The sequence below is a fragment of the Gordionus sp. m RMFG-2023 genome, chromosome 1, assembly GCF_954871325.1.
Source record: "Gordionus sp. m RMFG-2023 chromosome 1, tfGorSpeb1-WG-v2, whole genome shotgun sequence".
Taxonomy (NCBI): Eukaryota; Metazoa; Nematomorpha; class Gordioida; order Chordodea; family Parachordodidae; genus Gordionus; species Gordionus sp. m RMFG-2023.
In genome coordinates this window covers 33,035,818-33,062,014 of record NC_088775.1, presented here as the reverse complement: position 1 = coordinate 33,062,014, position 26,197 = coordinate 33,035,818, and the positions used below count along the sequence as shown (strand labels likewise).

The window sequence follows — 26,197 nt, the reverse complement described above, 5'->3', positions numbered from 1 at the left end:
TATTATATATAAAAAATTTTAGATTTAAATAAATTGATAAAATCAAAACATGAATATTCCTAGTTATTTGATCTACCATATCCACTTCAATATTTCATTATGGCTAAGACAAAAATCTTTTACGATATCATTTTCTTTATAAGTAAAAGCAAATATAACGCTCATATACAAATAAAATTCCTTTACGAAGGATGCATCGAATAATTCCACATATATGACCAAATTTGTCAGATTAGATTTCCCTAAATGTAGTAGCGATGACAGCGCATATAGGGAAAATGCCAAGTTTTTTCGACACAAGCAAGATTTTCAAAGGGGAAGCGCCGCTTTTCTTCGAAGTTTACCTGACAAGAATTCAACAACATTGGAGCAATTTATACTGAGGCAGACCTCCCCAATAGCTCTTCTTGGCAAATTCAAGCTTCAACATCCTTCGAAGACCGAGAATGCCAAACTCTTCGTATTTTATGCTGTCACCCAAGGCAAGGAGGAGATTTTCACGGAATGGGTACACGCTTAGCCAGACTCAATAAAGAATGCAAATTTGGTGGCATTCAAAGAATCATCGAGAAGGTTAGAGTGGCTACGATTTCCAAAGAGATCAGGAGAGCAGTTAGGAGCTCCATGACCATAGAAGTCATATATAATCTAGGTCTAGAGAAAGATATCAGGGAGTCAAATGATATCAGAGGCGTAGTGAAAGCAGAAGCCATACATTATGAATCATCTGGAATACAAGAGGTGTTAATTATATGGGCAGAGCTAAAAATAACCACGAACCGTAATTCAGGATTCTTATGTACATAGTAAATCTCTTGTAAAATTTGGTGATTTCACCAAGCAACCTCAGCTCCGATAAGACAACTGCCGCGACAAACATTTCAATGTACGCTACGATATATGCGACGACAAGTGCCGCCACAAACGATTCAACGGGCGCTACGACAACTGCCGCGACATGAACGCTATGATATTCATCACGACAACCGTTTCGACAATCAGACGCGACGACAATCACCACAACGATCGATACGACAATCGCGGGTACAATTACTATGACAACTGCCACTACTGTCGTTGTGACCATAGTCAAAGTCATGATCAACGCGATGATTACTATAGAGTCGACAATCGAAACAATTACCCACGTAGCTGTTATCATAGACATAACCCTCATAAAAATCGTGACTTTCAATCGACCAACTATACTATGAACATCGAAGAAATCGATGATGAAGATGTCACAAACACCGAAGTGAAAGAGTATAATCTTCAGAATCTGGAGGTAAACAATCTGGGGGTCAATGACACCAGATATAATGCGTACAACATCACGGTGAGCATTTAACGTAATAGTGTGTTATAATATTATTAACATTGCGAGCGACTGTTAAGATGATTAACACTGTAATGATTATTCTTTTATTTCACATTAGATTATTATCATATAAAGGACGATGAATTGTTGATACAGAAGAAAAATGTAATTCTTATTTTAACTGCTGAATATTTTATATAAAAATTTAAAAAAATTGATAAAATCAAAACATGAATATTCCTAGTTATTTGATCTACCATATTTACGAATGAATATAATGTGATGAAAGAAGTAAAAATCAGTCAGTAAAGTAATAGGTTACTTTACGGTTAAATTAAGATTTTTTAAAATATTATTATCTTTTTTGTATTATTATTTTTTATTTATTATTATTAATTTTATTATTTATTATTTTTTAAAAATCGTAACATATCAATATTCCACCCTCCATAAAAACCTGCCTAGGTTTTCCTTGAACATGTGGAGTGGGAAACGCCATTGACGTTCATGATAAAGTTTTCTAGATGCTTAGGTATATGTTTGATTCTAATAGGTCCAGCGATCCCTAGATCCTGTCTCGTTAGTTCTTCAATGTTGCCTCTTTGTCTGTCTACATCGCGCCTTTGCTCCATTTGTTTTGTCGCCACGCAATACGCCATTCATGCTCACGATATAGTCTTCTTTTTAAACCGAACGGTAGCTTGGTAAATCGAGAGCAGCCCTTGTGGGTAGAGATCGGGAGTAAATCCTTGGAGTCTTCATGTTTAGGAATCTGTAGAAAAGTTTGCTTAAAATCTATTTTAGTGAATTTCCTGCCCTTAGCTAACTTCTTAATTAGATCGCTTGTGCGCGGTATCGGTATCTAAAATCCTTTGGAGCAGGGTTTATGGTGTCTTTAAAGTCAGCGCACATCCTCATGATGCTATCCCTCTTGAAAACAGGTTTTTATGGACTTGCCCATCTGACTTGGGATACAGGTTCTATGATGTTATCCTTTGGCCAAACATCCAACTCGCGAGTCATTGCGTTAATCCTGGTATATGGCACTCTCCTAGGGGGTATGATTCTAGGTACAGTGTCATTCTTCAAGTAAATCTTCACTTGTCTGATCATTTTGGGTTTGAAGCGTGTTGACTCAAGGTCTTTTTTCATTGTTTTAGATGTTATAATCATTTTTCATTTTACTGAAAGGTTCATGTTTATTTAATAATTCTTTTTTATTTAATGTTGGCCACATTATTTGCATACACCATCGTGTAGGGCATAATGGCCTTAAAAAATGTTGAACCATCAATTTTTACCTTGGGTGGAACGAAATATCTCCATGCTTTTGGGAGAATCACGAACAAAATACAGTAAATCTTTCATTAGTGCATAAAATCGCCAATTTTTGCAATCGTCTTGTTCCATAAAATTTAATGTATGACCTGCACTGTGTACATTAGGTTGCTCTTTCCATAACGAAGACGTTTTTGGAAACCAGATATTTTTCCACTAACGTTGGGGCTCTATCATAAAATTGACCTCTCCTTTGATGTCTAAAAAATATCTATAAGTATATTTTTATCGACATATGGGGTATTCAAAATTTTCTTCAATTTTCCTAGTAAACAGAATCAGAAAATATTTTATTTGTTTTTTTAAATGTGTAGACATTTTGCAATTCATTTTAACATTTCAATCTTATCTTTGGTCCTTTTTTTTAATTGCTATATTGATTTTTTTTATTGGTTTTAAATAATACTAATTTCCACAAATATCCCGCTGAGTAATAAGAAAACGCACCTCCCTCTTGTTTCAGTTTGAAATTCGCGCATGATTATTTTTGTAATATTTAATAACACTAATTACTTGCTCACGGATTCTCTCATTTTCCATGTCTTTTGATATAAGCATAGGTTATAATCTTCTACGTTTAATGGCTATTTTCAGGTTAGCCAGTTTCCCTTCTGTTTTTTCTCCATTTTTGACAGTCCTAAGCATCAATTATGTAAGATTCATTTTCCTCACATCCAACGATATCACCTTTATCTACGTCATCTTAGGCCTTCCTCGAGGTCTTGATTCTCCTACTGGAGATCTGCAGAAGTAGGCCTTTCGGGCCGGGTCGGGCCTAATATTTTAAAATAAAATTCGGGCCGGGTCGGTCTTAGGAATTTTTTTTAAATATATCTAAATTTATATAATTTTATATTGAATTTTTTATGTAAAATAAAAATATTTGATTTTTTTATAGAACTAGACGCCATATAACATATGTCTTTTATTTTGAGTAATTATAAAAATTAATTTCTATATTTAAATAAGTTCGGGCCGGGCTGGGCTGGGGCGGTAAATTTTCTTAAAACAATTTCAGGCCGGGCCGGTAAAACTTTTTTAAAAAAAATTCGGGCCGGGCTTGAAAAATTAGGCCCGATGTAGATCACTACCTCCTACTATCATCAAGGTTTATCTTTTTATAGTCAAAACAATCGGTAACTTTATTTTAAATTGTTTACTTTATGTATAGTATTTTATAATTATGTAATTAAACTTCTATATGTCATTATATTGACCTTCATAATATAATTAAATGTAGGAAAGTTATAATCATATAATATACAAATAACGTAACCTTTAAAATATATAAGATATTAAAATACATATCTTCTTTCCCACCAAGTTAAGATCGTCTATCAAGTTCAAGTTCATCTATTAATTTCTACTGTTTTATCATCTCCTAACTTTATAATGTCATTTATTTTTATTGATTTGGTTTCAACTGGTTCTTCCCTTATTCGTAGTTGGTCGGGATGTTTTAATACGGTTTTGTACGTTTTTTTTCTTCTTTTTCTTCTTCCCTTTTCCAGGATTGTGATGGCTGATTCCCCTGGTATACGGCAGCTCCTGGCATATCTCTGCGATGTTTTTGACATTCACTACAGCTGTTAATTAGTTTTTCGACATCTTTATCTAATTGTTCCCACCATATATAATGTCTCGTGATGGATTTCATTGATGTAATACCCGGATATCCCGTATGCAATATGTGTAAAACTTTTTTTTGTAGTGAGTACGGAATGATTAATCTACCATTCCAAAATAAAATACCTTCATTCTATTTCATCTATTCTTGTTCTAAAAGCTTGTAATTCTGGTGCTTGATTTTGTATATTTGTACCATTTATTAATATTTTTACTTTTCTTAAAATTGGATCTTTCGCTGTTTCATTCATAAGTAAGATTTCTTATATATTTCACTGTTTTATTTTCGCTTGATATTTTATCATCATTTTTCTCTATTGGGTTTCGCGATAAAGCATCTGCAATTATATTATTAGCGCCATTCTTGTACATTATATCATAATCATATGCAGATAATTCATAAGCCCAACTTAATAATATTTGGTTTGTTAATGAGCTTAAATCTCTGTTATTACCATTATCTTTATTAAAGGTTTGTGGTCCGTTGGTATTTTAAATTTTCGTCCATACAAATAGTTATGAAATTTTTCTACACCGTTTATTATGGCTTTAGCCTCTTTGTCGATTGTTGAATAATTCTTTTCAGCATCTTGTAAAGTTCTCGAGGTGTAAGCTATTGGGAATTCGTTACCATTATCATATTTTTGCACGAGTACAGCTCCAAATCCTTGTTTAGATGCATCTGTTTCTATTACTCGAGGTCCGGTTTATAAAACTGTATATTATTTTGTTCTGTTACTATTCCTTTTGATTTTTCAAATAATGCATCATCTTTTTTAGTCCAATTCCATTTAACATTCTTACTAGTTTTATTTAATATATCTATGATTTTATGTCATGTCTATCTTTTGGTTGGATATTTTATATTGTTAATATTTTATTTTTATCTGGGTGTATTCCATTTTGATCTATTATGTATCATATTTTTTCTTTCATAAAATTTATTTTGCTTGTTTTGACTTTTAATCCCGCATTTTGTAATTTTTTGAGGACTTGTTTTATATTCTCTATATGTTCAGTCAGTATCATTTTTTCCTGATTATAACATCATCTAAATAAATTGCTGTAACTTTACAATCAGCCAGTAAATCGTCCATATATCGATGAGATATTATTGATGCTGTAGCTTTACCAAAAGGTAATCGTAAATAGCGATAGTATTATATTTGGTGTTACCTTCTTGCGATTCTTCGTCAATGCTCATTTGTAGATATACATCTTTGAGATCTAATGTTGTATCCATTAGCGATCTTTGCGATAAATTCTTCAAAAGTTGGTAGAATATGATAGTCTTTTAGTAAAAATTTATTCAATACTTTGAAATCACCACATAATCGTAGTTCACCTGAAGTTTTACGTACCACTACCATTGGAGTACTGCGGGTTACTCTTGTTGTTGATGGATCTATTTTATTTATTATGTTATTTTCTTCCAAACGTTTCAGTTCATTTTCAATTTCTACTTTTAAAGGCAACTGTATTCTTCTAGCTGGCAGTGCAATTAGTTTTGTATTTTCTTCCAATTGAAGTTTTACTGGTTCGACATTTTTTATTAATCCTAATTTATTATCAAACACCATAGCGAATTCTTTATATAATTTATCTATATTCACGTTGTCATTATTATTATATTTATTGTTGATCATATTGATTTTTACATTTGTTGGTAAGGATAGATCAAATTCTATAGTCCATGGAAATCCAAATAGTGCTGCATCATTTGTTTTTGTAACTAATAACGGAAGCCATTTTATTTTATCATCTAATTGCACTTTTACATAAGCTTCGCCCATAATTTTTATTGTATTGTTTCCATATGTAGTTGGAGCTCTAGCCATTCTAAGTTTTGGCCTCCCAATTTTATTCCATATTGTTTTATTAATGATGGTTATTCCCCAACCTGTATCATATTCCATTTTAATTTCGTGATTGTTTATTAATACTGTAATTGTTGGGTGCTGTCCATATTTGTATATTTTTCTTATTGAGAAATCTGAATCGTCGTCATTATTATTGTAATTTGTACCTTAAATTTTTCCTCTAATTTTACAACACACGGCAAAGTGGTTTGATTTCTTACATTTGTTGCATGTTTTTTCGTATGCTGGACAATTTCTAATAACATGAAAACGAATACAAAAATAGCACGGTTTTCTCGTATTATTATTATTATGTGGTAGTTATTATACTTTTGTATTGGTTTTCTTTTTACGTATGTTTTGTTATCATTTTGATAGTGCCGATATCATTAATATTATACTGTCGATTATTTTTATCATTTTTATTTATCGTTTATTATTATCATTATGTTTATTCGTCCCTTTGATTTTATAAACCATTTTAGTAGTATTATTTATTTCAAATCCATTTCTACAACTTTGCTAAATCTTAACGGTCGTCTTTAGTATCTGGGTATCTTAAACGTCGTTCTTCATCTAGTTGTGACATCTTTAGTCCGGCGATTAATTGATTGCGAATTCTTAGTTCTACATTATCTTCAAATTCGCATCTTCGGTCTAGCTCCTTTATAGTTTTTAAATAATTCAAAACGGTTTCTGTAGGTCCGCGACTTAATCTAATGAAATTAATGCCAGAATAGTTCTTTCATCTTTATAAAGTTGTTTAGCAATTTTGTATATATCTGCCCATACTACATCATCAATTTTTCTTGGAAAGAGTAATTTTTTTATATCAGTTATATTATTTATTCCTCCATAAGCTATAAATAATTTTTTCAAAGTGGCGTCAGTTTATAGAATATTTTTAACATTCAGTATGTATTTTATATAATCAATATAATCTTCAATGGAACAATCGTCTTTTTTATAATCCTGTAATACGATTTTATCCATAATTTCAAAGATATATTTTTTTTTATAAACAGAAATTTTTTTAAAATTCTGTATAATATTTAACTTGACCGAAAACCGCGCGACTTTTTTTTTACCTCTTCGCCATTTTTTATAGTCAAAACAATCGGTAACTTTATTTTAAATTTTTTTCTATATACAGTATTTTATAATTATGTAATTTAACTTCTAATATTATGCAATTACATTGACCTCCATAATATAATATTAAATGCAGGAAAGTTATAATAATATAATATTCAAATAAAGATATTAAAATATAACACATCTCTTTACCCAGTCATTTTTTGTCTTACTTTCCACATGTCCAAGCAATCTTAGGCTATTTCTACTCATTACCACTCCAATAGGTTATAATATTACTTTCAATTGTTTTTCACAAATTTTCCTTTATCTTTGTCATATTGGCAGCTTTGTCAATGATAAAACCTATAACTGACTGTTAATACTTATATGTACAATTAACAATGAGTTTTTGTGAAATTTCTTTAAAATATTCTCCAGTATGTTAATTGTCCGAAGTATAAATTCCAATTAATAAACAATAGTCACTCAGATGATGCGGTGAATAAAATAAAATCAATTCAATGGTACTTGGCACAGGGAAATTTAATTATGGATATTATATTTAAAAAATAAATATAACAACTATTTACGTCAGTGACCGCAACAGTAGAAAGAATATTCCCATCTTTTGGAGTTGTTCATTCGAAACTTAGCTCTTAGAAAGGGAAAAGTAATAGATTGTTATTAAGTTATTGTCATATATTTTTTTAATTAAATAGAATATTAAATAATTTCACTATATAGAGATTTTACTAGTGCATATAAAAAAAAATTATATTTTAGACCAATTTAATCTTTATCTTTCACCATATTTAATAAGTATTTTGATTTAGTTTAGTAAATAAAATTTTATTAAAATATCAATTTAAATCATATTCTTTTTAATTAGCCAACTCTAACTCAAAAGGTTCCATATTTACTCGATCCCTAATATTATGGCGAACATCCTACAAATATTAAATTTGATTTGTGATTTAATACAAGAAACTGAAAACTTTCTGAGGTAGTTTAATAGTTTAATTATTAGCAGAGTAATAGATTTCTAAAAGACATATTAACATAAAATAGCCAAAATATGTGGAAAGCGGTAAATTTGATAGGACTTAATCAAATTTAAGCGCCAGTTGGCGAGATTGGCTTTACCCTTACTCTACTTACGACTTCTAATTTTTAAAAAAAAATTAGACAATTTAGAATTTATTACTAATGAAATCGATTGAAAACCTCTACTGGTAAGCATACTGTAATTTAAGATTAGCGAAAACCATAAACTACAATCATGATAACTCCTTTGAATCACATTGTAGTAGAGATAAAACGAAATATGAATGAAAAATTAACATTTAATTATATATGTTAGCGTCAATGTGTTAGTCTTTCAACTTTAAATCATTTTTTGAGCGAGTTTTTAATATCAAAATTCTGATTTTTCCGGAAATATATTCCAGCATGATTAGAATACCTATTATGCCGTTAATCTTTGAGTCATATATAATTTTTGTTAATAATTTATGAAAAAACTAATATAAATTATATTAAGTTCAAAATGTTTATGGAATAATCTTCTGAAATTCATAGAATAGGTATGTATTTTAAACATAATGGAATACATTTCCAGTAAAATATTTTAAATTTTAAAAAAGTGTTTCAAAGATGATTTAAAGTTGAAAAATTAACACATTTCCGAAAAAACACATTGCCGCTAACATAGCCATTTATTTAAGAACATCGTTTATTATGTACGGCTATATGTACCAAATAAATTTTATACTGACTTAAAACTTTTATTTGACCGATTTGTATTATACTTATCAAATATCAACCGATTCCTTCGAACGAAGGTATACAACAAGGTGACCCTCTAGGTTCCTTTTTGTTCTGTCTGGGCATTAATAATCTAATACGAGAAATTAATGACCAATGCAACCTAAATCTCCATAACTGGTATATCGACGATGGCATACTAGGCGGCCCACCGACTGAAGTCACGAAGGCAATCCAAATAATAAAATCCAGCGAGAAAAGTTTGGGACTTCGAGTTAATCAAGACAAAAGCGAATATTGTCCTCTTGGAATCATTGACCTTAACCACGATACTATGTTCAATCATACACCATTGAACGTTTTAACACATCTCGGATCTCCAGTAGGTAAAGACGAGTCCTTTACCAAGTTCTTTGCCGATATCCTACGAGAGATATCCCTTATGCGAGATACACTATCTCGCCTCCCAGCTCACCAAGATTTCTTCATATTAAAGAACTAACTTTTAATTCCAAGAATTTTATATACACATCGAGCGTCTCGGATCTTTCAATATGACGTCAACCTCACTTCACATGAACTGGAGATTAAACGCCTAACAGAAGATATACTCAATCTTAAATTTGGGGAGTTATCATGGCTACAGGCTACCTTACCAACCAAATCCGGCGGTATTGGTATAAGGTCACCTTCCATACTTTCTGTTAGTGCGTTCATATCCTCTCGCTTGTCCTGCGAGCCCATCATTCAAACGCTAACAAAACATCCTGACCCCTTACTCCAACAGGCAATTGATCTATGGAAGTCCCTCTCATTAGTCGATCCTCCATCGTCGGCATTACAGAAGGATTGGGATAAACCTCTAGTAGGCAACTCCGTTGCATTCCTTAAATCGAGGAGCCAACCAGAGGACCATTCTCTACTCTTCTCCATTTCCGAAGGTAGTGGATACGAATTTCTTGAAGCCTTCCCATCCCGAAACCTTGACCAGCTCCTAAGCAATGATGAGTTACGTCACGCCATCGGTCTTAGACTGAATTGCAATATGGTAATACCTTATAACTGTATCCTCTGTCAAACGTCGGTCAACTCCAAAGGCCGTCACTCTCTACACTGCAAGCGCTGTAAAGGCAGATTCATTAGGCATTCAAAATGCAATGATATTATTGCCAGGGCCTTAAAATCCGCCGGCATCCCATCAACCCTCGAACCTACTGGCCTTTACAATTCAGATGGTAAGCGGCCCGATGGTTCGACTATGATCCCTAGGAAGAGGGGGGAATTCCTAACTTGGGATTTCTCATGCATCGATCCTCTTGCCCCTTCCAATATAAATAGAGATGCCATACTAGATGCTGAGGCGAATAAATTAGCGAAATATTCACCATCTCTTCCCGCCTATTATACATTCCTACCATTAATCGCCACTACCTTAACGTCGTTCGGCTTTCATGCCCTAGACTTCTTTAAAGAGCTAGGAAAACGGATCTCTGCTAGGACCGAGAATCCCAACGAGGGATTCTACCTACGCCAACGATTAGCCATAAACATAGTAAAATACAATTATCTCAGCTTTATTTTTTCAATATCCGAAACGCCGTAATACATCCTATGCATAGTATAGACTTTGGCCATTTTGTTGCATATTATTATAATGTTAGCGCTAAATTTATATTAATGTATAATTAATCTATGTTATTTTATTTTATTAAATTATTTTACTAATAATGTAATAATATCTTATTATTATAATGAATATAATATTTATATTTTAAATAATCGCTTTTTATTTGTAAATTAATTTCTATATTTATAAAATTGTTTTGTATTTAATATTTATGAAATTGTTTTGCATCTAACATTAATAAAATTGTTTTACATTTAATATTTATAAAATTGTTTTGCATTTAATATTGATGAAATTGTTGCATTTATAATTTATGAAATTGTTTTACATTTATTATTTATGAAATTTTGCATTATTAGTGAATTTGTTTTACAGTTAATATTGATATTATTGTTTATGCTGACTTAGAATGTTTGCTAATATATATTAATAATATGAAAATGTAAATCTTCAAAAAATAAATAATAGTAATTCATAAAGTTATTAAAATTGACAGTTAAGACTTAACGTATTAATATCCTGGTATTTTTCATTTTCAAATTTAATATTGCCCAGTTAGAAAAAATGAACAAAAAAAGTAATTATTTATCCCCCTCCTCAAAGGAATGATGTGATGCGAAAACTTGACCAAGCTATACAGGCTCGAGAAGAAGGCCTAATATTAAAGGATCAACGATCCATCTACGTCCCTAACGTCAGAACGGGTGGAGGCTGGTTCAAAGTCAAACCCCAATATATACCTGGCCTGTTGGACTCATTGGATCTCATTATCATGGGCGCATATTATCGAAAGGATAAGAAAACAAGTAAAATTTCTTGTGTCCTTTTATGAAGACAGTTACAACAAGGGACCCGGAACAAGGACATATTTATGATCCGACCAAAAAATATATGCTTTGTTTCTAGTTTCCGAACGTTTCGAAACATAATTTTGGGAAATGTGTATTTTTATTTTATTAATATATGATTAATTACATCTAAACATTACTATATAAATGATTATCATTTTATATTTGTCCTATGATGTTGTTATTAATTTGTATATCGAAAAACAGCTTTAAACACAGCCTGGTAATATAATCGTCCATTGAAATTTGAAATTATAATAATACTATTAATTTTGTTAAACAGAAAAGTTTATTAAAAGAGTAACCAGCAATAGTATTGTTTTGTGAATCAAATTTCAATTAAAGTGAAACGAATATTTACGTGTTTATAAATATAATTTATGCAAAAAATACAAAATTAAAGTTGTAATATTATTATTTGAAACCTTCGGAAACTTTGCCAAGATGCCGGAATCAGCGTTCCCATTCAGTTCTCATTCCGTATATAAATTTAAAGTTTCGTTTCCTAAACTCCAGTTTCCTGGTTGTGACAGCTTTTATAATTGGCCTAAAATAGAACTAATGATGACCTCTCATAAACAGTTTATAGTGACCTTGGTAAAATAACTTAAATTTTCTTAATTAAAGAAATATCAAAAATTTTTTTTTCAAAACAAATCTAATGCCTATAACCTAAAAAATATAATGTTATATAGAAAAGCCTACATTGCATGCCAAATCCTCGAAAACAGATTTGCTCACGAAAACGGTACCTCAGGTCATTTCGCATTACTTGATGGCTGTGAGGGTCCCCAACAGGGCAAGTGATAGGAGGGATAGATATATGCCTATTTGCGTGGTATATTTATATTATGTTATACATATTATATACCCATTTTAATTACAATATAATATTTGTAGCTATTTGGAATCTAAATTTTGAACCATTTATTGAGGGCCATTTTAAATCTGATTTTACCGGAAATGGTTTAATATGTATTAAGCATCCATCCTGTAAACGCATTTTTTTTGACCCTTAAACTTTTCATAATAAAATATATGGTGAAAATTCTGAAATTTTAGGCTTAACTACTCTATACATGCTAGAATTCATATTCGGATTATTTTTAAAATATATCGCCTCCTTAATTAAATGGCTTAAAATTGAAAGATTTAGGAATAACCACGGAGGAAGGATTAGTTCTTATTTCTAGATTCCCCATTTGAAACTTAAGATTTTTCCTAGAAAACGTTTTTACAAAAATAGGGTACAAATAAATACAAATGCGAATCGACAAAAATTGGAACATAATATTGTAGCGAACTGACACACTGAGATAACAAAAACTCATACTCAAGTAAGAACTAACACAACTGAGATAAATTTGATAACTTTATTTTCAATATATTTAAAATAAAATAACACTCAGCGTAAAACATTTTATTCATTAACTTCAAAATTTGCGAATTTATTAATTTGCGAAAAGTCAAAATCTACGCAAAATAAAAAAATTATCGAAAAATTAAATTAATACCAATATAATTTCTTATTTTTCATATATAAAAAAAACGTATCCTTCAAAAACATTAAACATAAAAATCAATTAATCCAAAAAAGAAAAATAATATAATATTACAACAAATATAATATTTAAATTTAATAAAATAAATTTATATTTTAATTAATATTTACCACTCTTCTATATGTCCATGTAAAATAATTTATTATTTTTTTTAATCGGAAACTAATTTAGAAAATGATATGTAGCCTTTAGTTTCATTTATACTATAAATAATTTCACTTATTACATATTTGTTTAAATAATATTTAATTTTTATTTCCTGATAAAACGTTAGTAATTTTCGATTGTACCAGTTGACTAAAAAAACGTCGCATTTTATAAAATTATTTTATAACTCTAAAATGCGTAATTCTTCGTTTTTATTTAATATGATTTAAGGGTTTATGGAACAATAACCTTTTTTTAGATTTGATTGATTCGTTTTTATGTTATCAAAAGAATATCTTATAGCGATAAAATTAAGCCATGAAGAGAAAATTTGGAATACTCCAAGTTTGATCTTTATGCAAGACAACATTCATTCACAACGCTTTATCCGCTAATTAACAATGGCACACTGATGGAAATCTACCGGATTATCTTGTATGAGCGAATTAAAGACTTTAGTTTATAATAAGAATTTTTACGTTGTGCCGTTACTAAAGGGAATGTTACACAATAGGCTATATTACACAGAAAATAAAATAACTCCGAGAAATATCAAATTCAAAATTACAATTTTATACACCAAAAATATGAATTAATAAAATTACAATTATAAATTAACAGTCTAAAAATATCTTCTTTTAAAATTATAAACCACCTACTCATGCTGCAAATTAAATTATAAGATAAAAATACACTTTTACAAATTATAAATTATCGCACATAATTATATTTAAAAATTTATACTAAAAATAACTATAAAATTGTAAAATACCATGACTTAACTAAAAATTATTTTGCAAAATCTAAAAATATAAAATTAACGCGATTAAAATAAATTTAGGTAAAAATCATCATGACTAGGCCTATTCAAAAACGAATTCGAATCGAATAGTGCATTATTCATATTCGATTTGTTTAAACGAATCGAATAATTTACAATAAAATCTACTATAAAAATTTTTATTCTCTAAATTATAAATTTTAATTATTTTAACAAAGGCTTTAAATATATTTTCACCTGAATGTGTTTCATTTATTGGACTGACATCCAAAATTATGTTATTTATTTTAAAATTATCATCAATAAAATGGGCTGTTAAAAAAGGAACTTGTGTTGCTAGTCCAAATGTTAGATGAAAAATTAAACTGACTTTTATTTTCATATATTTTTCCTTTACCAACTGTTCTTTATCTGCAAATATATTATACATGTGCAATTTAAAAGTATTGGAGCATAATGATTTTACAGAACAATCAAGATCAACTTATAAAATTTTTAAAATCATTTGAATTAATAATTTTAAAAGGTATATTATTATTTATCAATAATTTTGATAAATTTTCCTTAAAATTAATTTTTTTTGAAGAATTTGGTGTAGACTTTAAAAAAATGTCAATTTTATTATTTTTTTTACTAAGGTGTGAATGAAACCTATTATAATGATTAATAAGGGGAGGTTGTTTTGCCTTTACATTTTATAATACTCTTGCAATGATTGCAAGAAGCCTTTTCACCTTCTTTAAGGATTTGATATTGATCCCATATGATTGCTCTCTTTTGTGAGGAAATTTTCTTATCTTCAACATCAAGCATAATTTCATCAGAAGCATTCTCCTCTAACATAATTAGGTTAGCTAACAATAATTATTGTTAGAGATGTAATATATTTTTATATACCTCTGGTTTGTTTAATTTTTAATATAATTTATTATGAGATTCAAAAAATAAACTTTTCGTGAGATTCAAAAAATGTGGCAAATAAAAATTTAAATTTTCACTTCAGAAATTTTTAAATTTGTGCTAGAATCTTTATAAACACAAACACATCACCTGTCAGATTGGCAGGTCAACAAATAGAAATGACAAATGTTAGATTTATTAAACAATTTATTAAATATTACGAATAATTCGTTTTATTCGAATCGAATAAATGATTATTCGTATTCAGATAAAACAAATAATTTATTATTCGTATTCGTAATTATTCGATTAGATTCGAATTAAGTTACGACATTTTCTTTAGATTAATTTGAAAGAAAAATTAGTGAAATAGAGCCCTTTAGTTCACAAAGAAAAAAATATGGGGTTTGACCAAATGGAATAGATTGTTAGCTGTTATACAAGGAAAAAGGAGAACCGATGCAACATAATATCTTGATTATATTTATGTATTTTAATAATTTTTCTGTCAATAATATTTATATTGTATAAAGTTAAATAAAAAAAACATTGCTTTAAATATGCCCTATCCAAGTTAGCTTTGATATTTATCAATTTAATTTTTTTTACACAACCTATTAAGATCATTCTCGGGGGTACACATGTGTAATCATGTGATTAAGTTAAATTTCACCAAATAATTAAACCTTTTTTTTATTAGAATAAGAATTCAATCCGAAATAGAGTATCTAATCTGATAATAAATTTCCAAATTAATAAAATTATAACAAATTCCAATATTCAATACGGCATACAAAAAAAAAGGAAAAAGAAACAATTTTAATAATTGCATCTGTGAATTACTCGAAATTAAAAAATGTTGATGATCACAATAAAAAAATAAAAATTTCTTTTAAATCGTGTTTTGTTGATAAGTGGGTAATGATGTAGAGCGTTGAACGTTATTGATCTTTTTCTGTTTTATTTAAATATTAGATTACGTTATTTTCATGTAGCGTATGTGGTCAAGTCGGTTCAGTGCATTTATCACAATCTGATAGTTATCGACTCGAATCCAGCAAGGTCATGTTTTTTATAAAGCCAACTAGGTAATTCCGTCCTTGAAAAGGGTGGTATAAAGTAGATCGGACTCACGTGATTCCGTTAATATGCATTAAAAAATAAATAAGTCTTATTGCATTTTAATAAACTTTGGTCGTTGGGACTAAAATCATATATCATTACCTTGCTGATAACATATACCTTTAGATGTATTTTGAATCATAATTTAATATAAAATATTCAAAAAAAAGAAGTATTCATGGGATATGTTGATCATAACAACTTTATTCAAAAAAATGTAATAAGCAAATATCGTTGATGACCAAACATAAAAAGATTGAGATTGTAACACTCACCAAAATGCAATATTGTATATACAGGGTTTGCTAATGTTTTCGAACGGAAACTTTTATTATGAGGGCACAAAATAAATAAATTTTTTATATATTGTTATCAATTTTAACATATAAAAAAATAATTCAAAAAATGCCCTTATTTTTACCCTTCTTTCGGAAAAATTCTCATTTAAAACGAGCATTTAAATTTTTTTATCGACCCAAGTCAGCTTTTGGTAGATAAGATTAACCAACCTTGGACGGGGTTATAAAACGACCTATATTTTGGGTCGGATCGATATAGTCATAAAAAATGACCCGAACTTGGGGTCAAAAACAACCCAAAATTTTGGTTCCCGTTCTAAATCGCTAAAACAAAAATCGCTAAAAATTGAGAAACTCCCCTATAACTCCTAGAAAATTTTTAAAGTAAATTTGAAATTAATATTAATAGATGCTTTGTATTTAAGTTGAGAATTTTTAAAAAATCGCTAAACATGGAGGAAATATCATCCAAATTTGCAGTTATTCCCAAATTGGTAATCAAATTCGGAGCAATGATAATATTTCCACTATTCTTGGTAATTTTTCTGATTCAAATACAAGTGTTTACACTTTCATCTAATAATATTAATTTCAAATTTACTTTAAAAATTTTCTAGTAAATAAGAGAAATTTCTTATTTTTAACGATTTAGAACCTATCCCAAATTTTTAGTCAAGGTCGTTTTTTCAGCTTCGATTCGTGTCGTAGTCGAACCCGAAATTTGGGTGAGCGATGTTCGAGCCGGCTAAGCCGCTTATCAACACTAGACTAGTGTCATATTTTTCTTTATTACTATAATTTGGATGGAAAAACAGAACCAATAAAAACTCAATTTAACACTTTTTATCTAAAGTTTATTTATAATCACTACTTTTATAAATTTTCGTTAAGCTTATATACCTTTTCTTATAATGATTAATATGATTGTACAAAATATACAAAAGTATAAAAAAACTTTACAAGGTTAAATATATTATTTTAAAGTAAAAGAATCTTTTAAACAAATTATTTTAAAATAAAACATTTTTACAAACCTTTTAGTGTTTAGTCAAAAAATGATAACCAAAATTTTAATTTGGTTCATCTTAACAATTACACACATTGTGGTGTCCCCATTAAGGTTACATCGAAAATATTATTTTAACATAAATAGCAAACGAGATAATCAAGTTCATTAAAATTATATGAAAATTGCTTCGTTTTTTTTGTATGTCGTAAATTGAAATATATTATAATTTAATCAATTTGGAAATATAATATTTCTTATTTTATTTTTGATTGAAATATTTATGCTAATAAAAAGGATTTATTTATTTTGGATTAAATTTAACTTAACCATATGACCTCTGTTTTACACAGCTATGCCCCTCAAAAGTAAACCTAATAGGTCAAATTTACCATTTGAGATTAATATTGTATATTTTTCAACCCTAACAGATTATTTTTACTTTATTTATTTATGACCAAGATTACTCCTGTCCTTTTATCTACGAAATTCCCGGACTATCAGTCGTAATCGACCCCTTACCTCCACCGTTCGCGGAGCCCTTGTATCTGGCCCCGAACATAATAGATTTCCACATTTAAAATTCGATTTATTCCATATTCGACTTTCACCGTTCATTTATTGTATTTGTAAAAGGTGGGTTCAGGGTTTTCGGATGGAGACTTTCAAGGCCTTTTATTTTCGCTCATCCCACATTTTAGCGAATCTTCGAGGGATAGCACTCATTTGGTTTTAGGGCTGCGCAGTTATAGGCCCGATTTATGGATAAAAAGTTCAAATGAATCCGTGGTCCTCCAGGTCAAAGCCTCTAATATAATATTACGCGACATAAGAGTTGACGTCCCCTCTGACCTAAAAGACGACGTAACCTATTACGTAGATGATGACATCAATGACATGGGCAATGAGATAGAAGGGGAACCTAGTTTAAAAGGTTTGAATTTTTTTAATTTTATAATTTCAGAAATTTTTTCAATTTGTAATCCATAAAATTTATTAAAATAGGATTGTTATATTTGTATATTTTAATTTTCAAAAAGGCATACAATATTAAATTTTAAAATATTTAGCGAAGGGTAATGGTTCTAGGCTGGGTGAACCAAATACTGGACTAAACCGACATTAAAATACGAACTTTTGATTTCAGTAGTGACTTTGATTAACTATGTTTTCATTAGCATACAAGTTAATTTAACAACGGGAATAATTAGTCTTTAATTAAATAAATATTACTTGACGGAACATGTATTTTAAAAAAATAATATATATAATTGAACTTTTTTAGTTGTGGACCCAGATATTGAACCTGAAAAATTGTACATCAAATTGAAGTATCCGAGATTAGAAAAAATTAGGTTAGATAAATCTATACACGAATGCACGACTCTCTATGAACTGGTTGCCATAAATAACGTATTATATTTTTAAAAACATAATATAAATATTTACTTTTTTGGTATATTTTAGTTTCATTACAGAAGCATATACGCGATTGGATGCAATATATGCAGCTAATTTAAAGTGCTGTACGCATTTGAAAAAAAATACATGAATTATATAATTTTTATATCATTGAATTCCATCAGGTTCTCACAAAAGATCTAAAAGCCCAAACCGCTAGTCACAAATACAAACCACTGAGGCTGGTAGGCAAATTACATTTTTCCAAACACGACCCTCAAAATCCTAAAAACCGGAACCTAGAGGACCATACTAATAAGCGGAAGCGGTTCTTAGTCGGTTACGCCAAGCCATTAGCAACAAAAATCGATGAACAAAATTTGAAATTGGTATTTTATTTTGTGGTTTACAATAAAATTTTTTTTTATAAGCCATTAATTTCCTTGTAATCATAAATTACATCTAGTTTTTTTTTGGCTCATTTTGTGAATTGGTATATTTATATTTAAAATCTGCTTCGGGTTGTTTTTACTAGTCTTACTAATTTATTTTTCAAGGTAAATTAAAAATATTAATTAACACGTTCCTTTTGTACATAGCAAAAGCCGGACATTTTATCGCGAGAAGGGACATTGGTTTTTACAATTTTGTTGTAGATATTTATTATATTAGCCTAAGTTACTTACAAACTCTGAGAAGTGAGAAGACTAATTACTGGATTAATATCATTAATTCTTGTTTTAATGGCCTGACTATTCGAATTTTTTACTTACAACGCAATTTACTCTTAAATATATTTCTTTCAACTCTTCATTATCTTTTCTGTAGCACTTTTCTTATTTACAATTCATAGGTATTTCCGAGACCTAAAAATTTCAAAAATTAAAAAATGAATATTAAAAAAAATTTTTATAATAAAATTATAATCAGATGGAAAAAAATAATAATATTATAAATAAAATAATATAATTTTTTAATTATATAAAAATAAAATCCTTCAAGGTTAAAAAATTAACAATATCGATTTCTTTTCACAAATAATAACAAAAATAATCATAATAATATCAATCTAATAAATAAACGCAATTTTATAATCTAACGTAAATAAACGGAATATGACAGGCCATCCATGCAAGAATACCTTCAACTATTTCTAGGAGGAATTATTTTATTTCAGTATCAGTCCTGTCTAAACCCCGCCAATCCACCTCCCATTTGTTCTCGATTTATGAGAACGGTAATATAGAATTACATAATATTTTTCAATCTTTTCAAATTCCAAAGTTTCGCTGAAGTAAAGGCATTGGCTGCGTCATTTATGATAGAATATTAGTTATTTTGACCCAACGTTAATGATTTGCCTTTGTAGTCTTCATCGAGTTTGAACTTAATTATCTGGGCCCAACGTTAACGAATCTTCTCTGTAATATACATTGAGTTTCCATAATAATTTTTTTCGCGAGTTGATAATCTATATCCATTAGCACAATTGAATGGTGGAGACGGTGACATATGTTGTATACCACATGGTGGAGACTGCTCTCATAAATGGAGAACAAATGGGAGGTGGTTTGGCAGGTTTAGACATAATGTTACCGAAATGGAAATTCCTCCGCGGAGAATAATATGGAAGTTGAAGGTATTCTTGCATGGATGGCCTGTCATATTCTGTTAATTTACGTTAGATTATATTAATATGTTTATATTTTATTATTAGTCATATTTTGTTATACTATGGAAAAAATTGATATTATGATTAATTTTGTTATTATTTGTAAAAAAAAGAAATCTTTTAAACTTTCTCTATTTTTACTCTATTTTTATTTTCATGTTAATTTACGATAGATATTTAAGTAACTTTAGATAGATGAATACTTTTAGATATTTATCATATTAATTTTTCCATATTTTTTCCATAAAAATTCTATGATTTATAAATAAATTTAAAAAGAAGAAATTCTTTAATTATCATAAAATTATTTTTTTATCTCTACAAATTAGGTATCGTCGATATTCAACGGCAAAGAATTTTATATTATAAACGATTTCGAAGGACTTACCAAAGCCGATTTAGAACGCGAATGCTTGGAAAGGGATGCTAACATCGTTCAGATTCCTGGTAAAGTCGAAAGACCATTATTTATTTACACAAATGATCTAACCATGTAGGAACTGACCCGTGGAAATTTTCTATCGAGGGTTTAGCTCGGCCTGGCCCATAATTATTTTTACCCGGCTCAGCCCGTTAAATATATTATTTAGTATTTGTCCAACCTGACCTGTAATAACTTTTTATGAATAAAAACGACATATATTTTCCTAATTATCATCATTAAAAACATTTTCAAAACTTTGGCCCAGCCTATAAAAGTTTTTGCCCGACCCATGGGTTGGGCTTTTGAGCTGGACTTCACCGAAATCTAATAGTTATATTTTAAAGAGATACTTAAAAAAATTACTCTTGTGTTTTTTATATCTTTAATATCAGATTTTCTACCTAAAGTCTAGTGTTGTTAAAGTTACTTTTGAAACATAACTAGTTACAGTTAATAGTTACATTGGTAAAAATATAACTAGTTACATTGTTTAAATATAACTAGTTATTAGTTACAGTTACATTATAAGTTACTTTCTGGTTCTTATAAATTTTAAAATGGTCTATTAATTTTAAAAATGGGTTTCAGGTTATGTATTAAAAATTAATGATTTTTTAAATCAAATATTTGCAAATATGATATTTATATATACAGTTGTTGCAAATATTTATTTTATATTGCAAATATATATTTTTTAATGTTAATTCAAATAGAACTGTATAATATTGGAGTTTTTTTGTCAAGATGTGATAATAAGAATACTAAGGGAAGGGTATTAGATAATTTATTTTTTATTTAATTATATATGCATGCATCCTATTGTATAATTTGGAAAATACTTTAGATCATAGAATTTACCTATTTTTTTAGAAGGCAATAAATTCATGAACAAGAGGACCATGACAAAAATACCCTAGATAATTCCCAAATTTTTCAAAAAAATTAAATTAACCTATAGAATGAGGGTTATTTGATTTATCTTTTGTTGAAGGAAATGATATTTGATATCTGCATTATAATATTTTGTTTTTCTTTCATAGTCTTTGTCTTTTCTTATTAGTAAGTAATGATGACTAATTTTACAAAAATTATTTAATTCCAAAATAATCTAAATCTTTATCTTTCGTTATACTAAGTTTTATGCTCTAATTTAGTAAAATTTTAAAAAAAATACATTTATAACTTATGAAATTCTAGAGTATAATTATTGCCAGCAACTTGAGGGCAAAAAATATCGAAAATATTGTGCTAAATTTGTAAGGAAATATAATATTAAAAAATAGGTTTATTACTTGAATTTGGTTACAAAATTATAAAACCCAGCAACGTAACAATTTAAGGAAAGAAAATCTATTTGATATCTTTTGCGAACACAATCAGACATTTAAACAAAATTTTAAAATTAATTTAGCACAAAGCTAGTCCCTTGGAACCAAGGTTTACCACAAGCTTGGGATTAAACATGTGTAGATCGATTTGCTAGATCTTTTAATGTTAAATCCATCACTTAAGCTGAAAATACTAAAAATCTCAATAATCTTTTGTTTGTTCGGGTAGTCTCAGACACCTGTGGATCGTTTGGACCCCAAGCCCTAAAATTATTCAAAATAATAGGGCAAAGGTTACGTTTAATCACAGATGATCCAAAAGAAGGCTTCTACCTACGACAAAGAATATCAATAAATTTGTCGATACAACTGTATATTTATACATGAGTCATTAAGCCCCGCCGACTAAACTTAAAATATATATTTTTTTTTATTTCTCTTTTAATTATATATTTTTATAAAGTTATAGTATATTAATTATAATTTAAATATTCTTTTAATAAATGATCAATTCACATATTAAAAATAAAATTAATTATTTAGATTTATACATACATATTTTTAGAAGTAACTAGTTACTTTTAACTAGTTACTTTAACAACACTACTAAAGTCTCTTTACCATGTTTCATGCATTGAGATTAGGTAAAAATTATCTGAAATATAAGATTTTATTTTAATAAACAGTTAATACAAGATATAAATATTTTTAATTCTTGTTATAATTGTTTTCTTCCTTGCTCTAACATTCCCCATTTATGGGTACAATTAATTTAATTTTTTTTTTATTTGATATAGATATTTCAGAGACTTGCAAAGGTATCATTTGCACAGCCCGGCCAGGATTTTTTAAAAAAATTTTTTTCGGCCTGGCCAAGCCCGGGTTTTATGTTTCCTGGCCCGGTCTGGCTTTTTAAAAAAAATTCGGTTATTTTTTTTATAAAAATTCAGAGGACGGGGCTGCAGGTCTCTGATATATTTATGTAAAAGTAAAAAAATATTAAAAGATTAAAGGAAAGTTTAATTAAAGAATCTCCATCACTATCCTTATTTTAAAAAAAGGATCGTCAATATGGGCACTTTTCCAAAATTAGGATCAAATCAAGGATCAGTGATCTTTTGATCACTATTTTTTAAGGATTCCAGCTATATAGTAATGTTATTCCCTTCATTTTCGTAATTAGATAATTCTTCTACATTAGAAATAACTTCCTCAATATATATTGATGCCGTTTAAAAACAAATTAACTATATTTTCTCTTATTAATAATTTATTTAAAATTATTCAAATTTAGGTTAGAAATATGAAAAAGTATTTTGAGTAATTTAAAACACTTTGCAAAAAAATCAATAGCTCAATGCTACATTTCAAAATGCCTCAAAATCAGGGAGATGGAATAGAACTTTGAGTAAATTTATGGAACGAGAGCATTTTTTTAGATGACTTTTTAGGTCAATAGACTAAATGTAAAATAAGGCTTCAAAAAATTAATTCCCTGTTATCACAAGACTTAATTCCAACTCTCAACATAAGGGAAAAAATTCTAATGAATTAATCTGTTTGTTCTATCTTATATCTATATCCTAGGTTTAATAAATCTCTTTTTAAAGAAGAGGAAAACAATATAGCTATAAATCATTTATTGACAACATGGAAACATAATAAAATTTTAAAGATAAAGATTTAAATATAATAAGTAATTTGGATAAATCTTCCAAAGAAGGACAAGAATATGATAAATCAGAAATGTTTCTAAGGTTCAAGGATAAAAAAGAAAAATATAGCAAAACTTACAAAAAGGATATGCTATCAACTATAAAAAAAATTGGCCCAAATCATATTAGCAACTCTATGTAGAGCCAAGTAAGTGTTGAACGCTGTTTTTCGACTCTCAAATTTATACTAACTGCAGAATCAATATTAATGATAATCTTTTAGAAAAATTGCTTCGATTTAAAAATTGATTCATTTAATGATTAAATAAAGATTAATATAAATGTTTCCGAAAAGTGAAATGGAATTGGAACTGGATCGAAACGGGAACCCAAAAATGCCCTTCTTCCGGGTCCAGCTCAAAATACATGAGTTAAGATACTAGGCTAAGCTTAACGCAATATATTTTATATAATATATTTCGCTACTGCACAACTATGGTTGATTTTATAATAATAATAATGTGAGTATTAAGAATACAAAATATAATATTTTTTAAAACGCGTTCTAAAAATTTATAAACGAGATGGCGTTAGACCATATGTAATTATATTCATAATTTAATTAAAAACATTAACAGGCATTAATACAACATACTTGGTTGCAGGAAATATGAATGCCAAAATCAACAATTACATTTCGTCTGCCAAATATGATATAGTCAAAGCGTCTTGGTTATTACGCTGCATCCAGAACGAAAAATATATCGATAGGTAAATCAATTTTTCTTTGAAATATTAAAAATGACTTCGATTTTTCTTTTGAAATTTACGCATGTATCCTCATTTTATAATACATATACATTTATTATGACCCTCTAAAATGTTAATGAGGTTCAGTAAACTGGTAAATTTTAATACCTATTGTATACGAAATCAAAGTGTTAAAAGCTAGAATCAATTTTTTTTTATAACTTAATTAATATTTAAATGAACTAATATTATCTAACTTGATTGTTTCTTTAAGCTAATTTTAAATATAAATTTATATTTGTAGATATCTGCAAAATCTAATCATAATTCGATTTTAATATCTGTTTAATTATAGTTTTAAGCATCACGGAGCACATTAAATTTTTTTTAAAATATTTATTAAAATTGTTTTACAAAGCATTTATTTTAGTAGCTTAAAAATATATATATTTCATGATTATTTTTTAATAGTGTTGTTAAATAGTTAGACTTTTTAAAATCGACGAATCCAAAATCTTTGTCAAAAAATATTATGCAAGCCTGTATATTCTGCTCATAGTGGCAGAAAAGTTTGAACATCTATTAACTAAATTTTGAGACTTGCATAATATTATTTTGGCTAAAATCATAATTAAAATCGGCTAAATCGAGCCGTTTAAGAACCCATTTTTAAACATAATAAGGGTATTTTGAAAATTATAAAATAAATATTTTTAATACTTTTGCAGTCAGCACTTGCAAAATTGAAATCCTCATAATTTGTAGACTTATAATTATAACTTTCATAATTTAAATTTTAATTTGATATAAAGCCAACCCCGAGATATGATCTATATGAAATCCCAAACTCAAAAAATGTTTCAAAGTAGCTACGACCTATATGGGGATAGTTATTGTGAGGATGTTGACGCAGAAACGCTGGAATCGATTATGGACAGAATTTTCATAGACGATGAAGATTTTCTCAATGCTTCTGAATTGCTAGAGTTAAAAAGGGTTGTTGATAACGTAGATTTATAAATTATCTATCGAAATTTAAAAAAATATTTTGTGAATCTTGACGTTTATTTATAATTTATATTTGTTGAGAAATATACGATTTTGATTAATTTGAAAGACTTATTTCTATATTTGTTACTTAGTTTTATTTGTTATTCTATTTTTAAAAAATATGAATATAATTTTGCAACTATATTATATTAATAATGACAATTTAATTTATCCAAAATTTTAGAGAATTACAAAAATTGTATTATTTATATTTGTATTATTATATCGTAATTATATTTTAAAGTTATATATTAATTACCTATTATTATATTTAGAATATATATACGGCATCACTTTTATGAATCAAATGTTAAATAACGAATTTTTTTTTCTTTACATGTGGTAAGCTCCTTTAATATCTCTCTCCACTTTATGTTATTCATACTATCTCTTTTATCTAATTTATACTTCTTCATTTTGACTCTAACTTTATTGCCGCATTACCTAAGTCTGTTTACCATTATCTTAGTCTTAATGAGCACTACCTCTAAACTTCCTAGTATTCTTGTACTTCGCACCTTATCCTTTCTTGTTACCCCAGCAAACATACTCAGCATTCTCATCTCCATAGTTTGTAGACTTCTCTCATCTGATTTTTTGGTTGGCCATGTTTCCGAACTATATAGAGTTGGTTGTACTATGG

The 26,197-nt window shown here is 28.4% G+C and overlaps 1 protein-coding gene across 2 annotated transcripts in view; it reads left to right on the top strand.

The window, feature by feature from the left end:
- Window positions 1-25,587, top strand: part of LOC135922882 (DNA ligase 4-like) — a 60,275-nt gene extending 34,688 nt beyond the window's left edge. Inside the window, exons 9-16 of one of the 2 annotated variants that reach the window (XM_065457387.1) lie at window positions 11,213-11,415; window positions 12,153-12,295; window positions 17,911-18,208; window positions 18,560-18,687; window positions 18,861-19,064; window positions 20,677-20,794; window positions 24,393-24,525; window positions 25,317-25,585. In XM_065457387.1, coding sequence (XP_065313459.1) covers window positions 11,213-11,415; window positions 12,153-12,295; window positions 17,911-18,208; window positions 18,560-18,687; window positions 18,861-19,064; window positions 20,677-20,794; window positions 24,393-24,525; window positions 25,317-25,524 — 1,435 coding nt within the window. In that variant the 3' untranslated portion in view covers window positions 25,525-25,585. Of the gene's footprint in view, window positions 1-11,212; window positions 11,416-12,152; window positions 12,296-17,910; window positions 18,209-18,559; window positions 18,688-18,860; window positions 19,065-20,676; window positions 20,795-24,392; window positions 24,526-25,316 lie in introns of both variants that reach the window. The other variant, XM_065457388.1, reaches the window with a different exon arrangement.
- The last annotated feature ends 610 nt before the right edge of the window (window positions 25,588-26,197 follow it).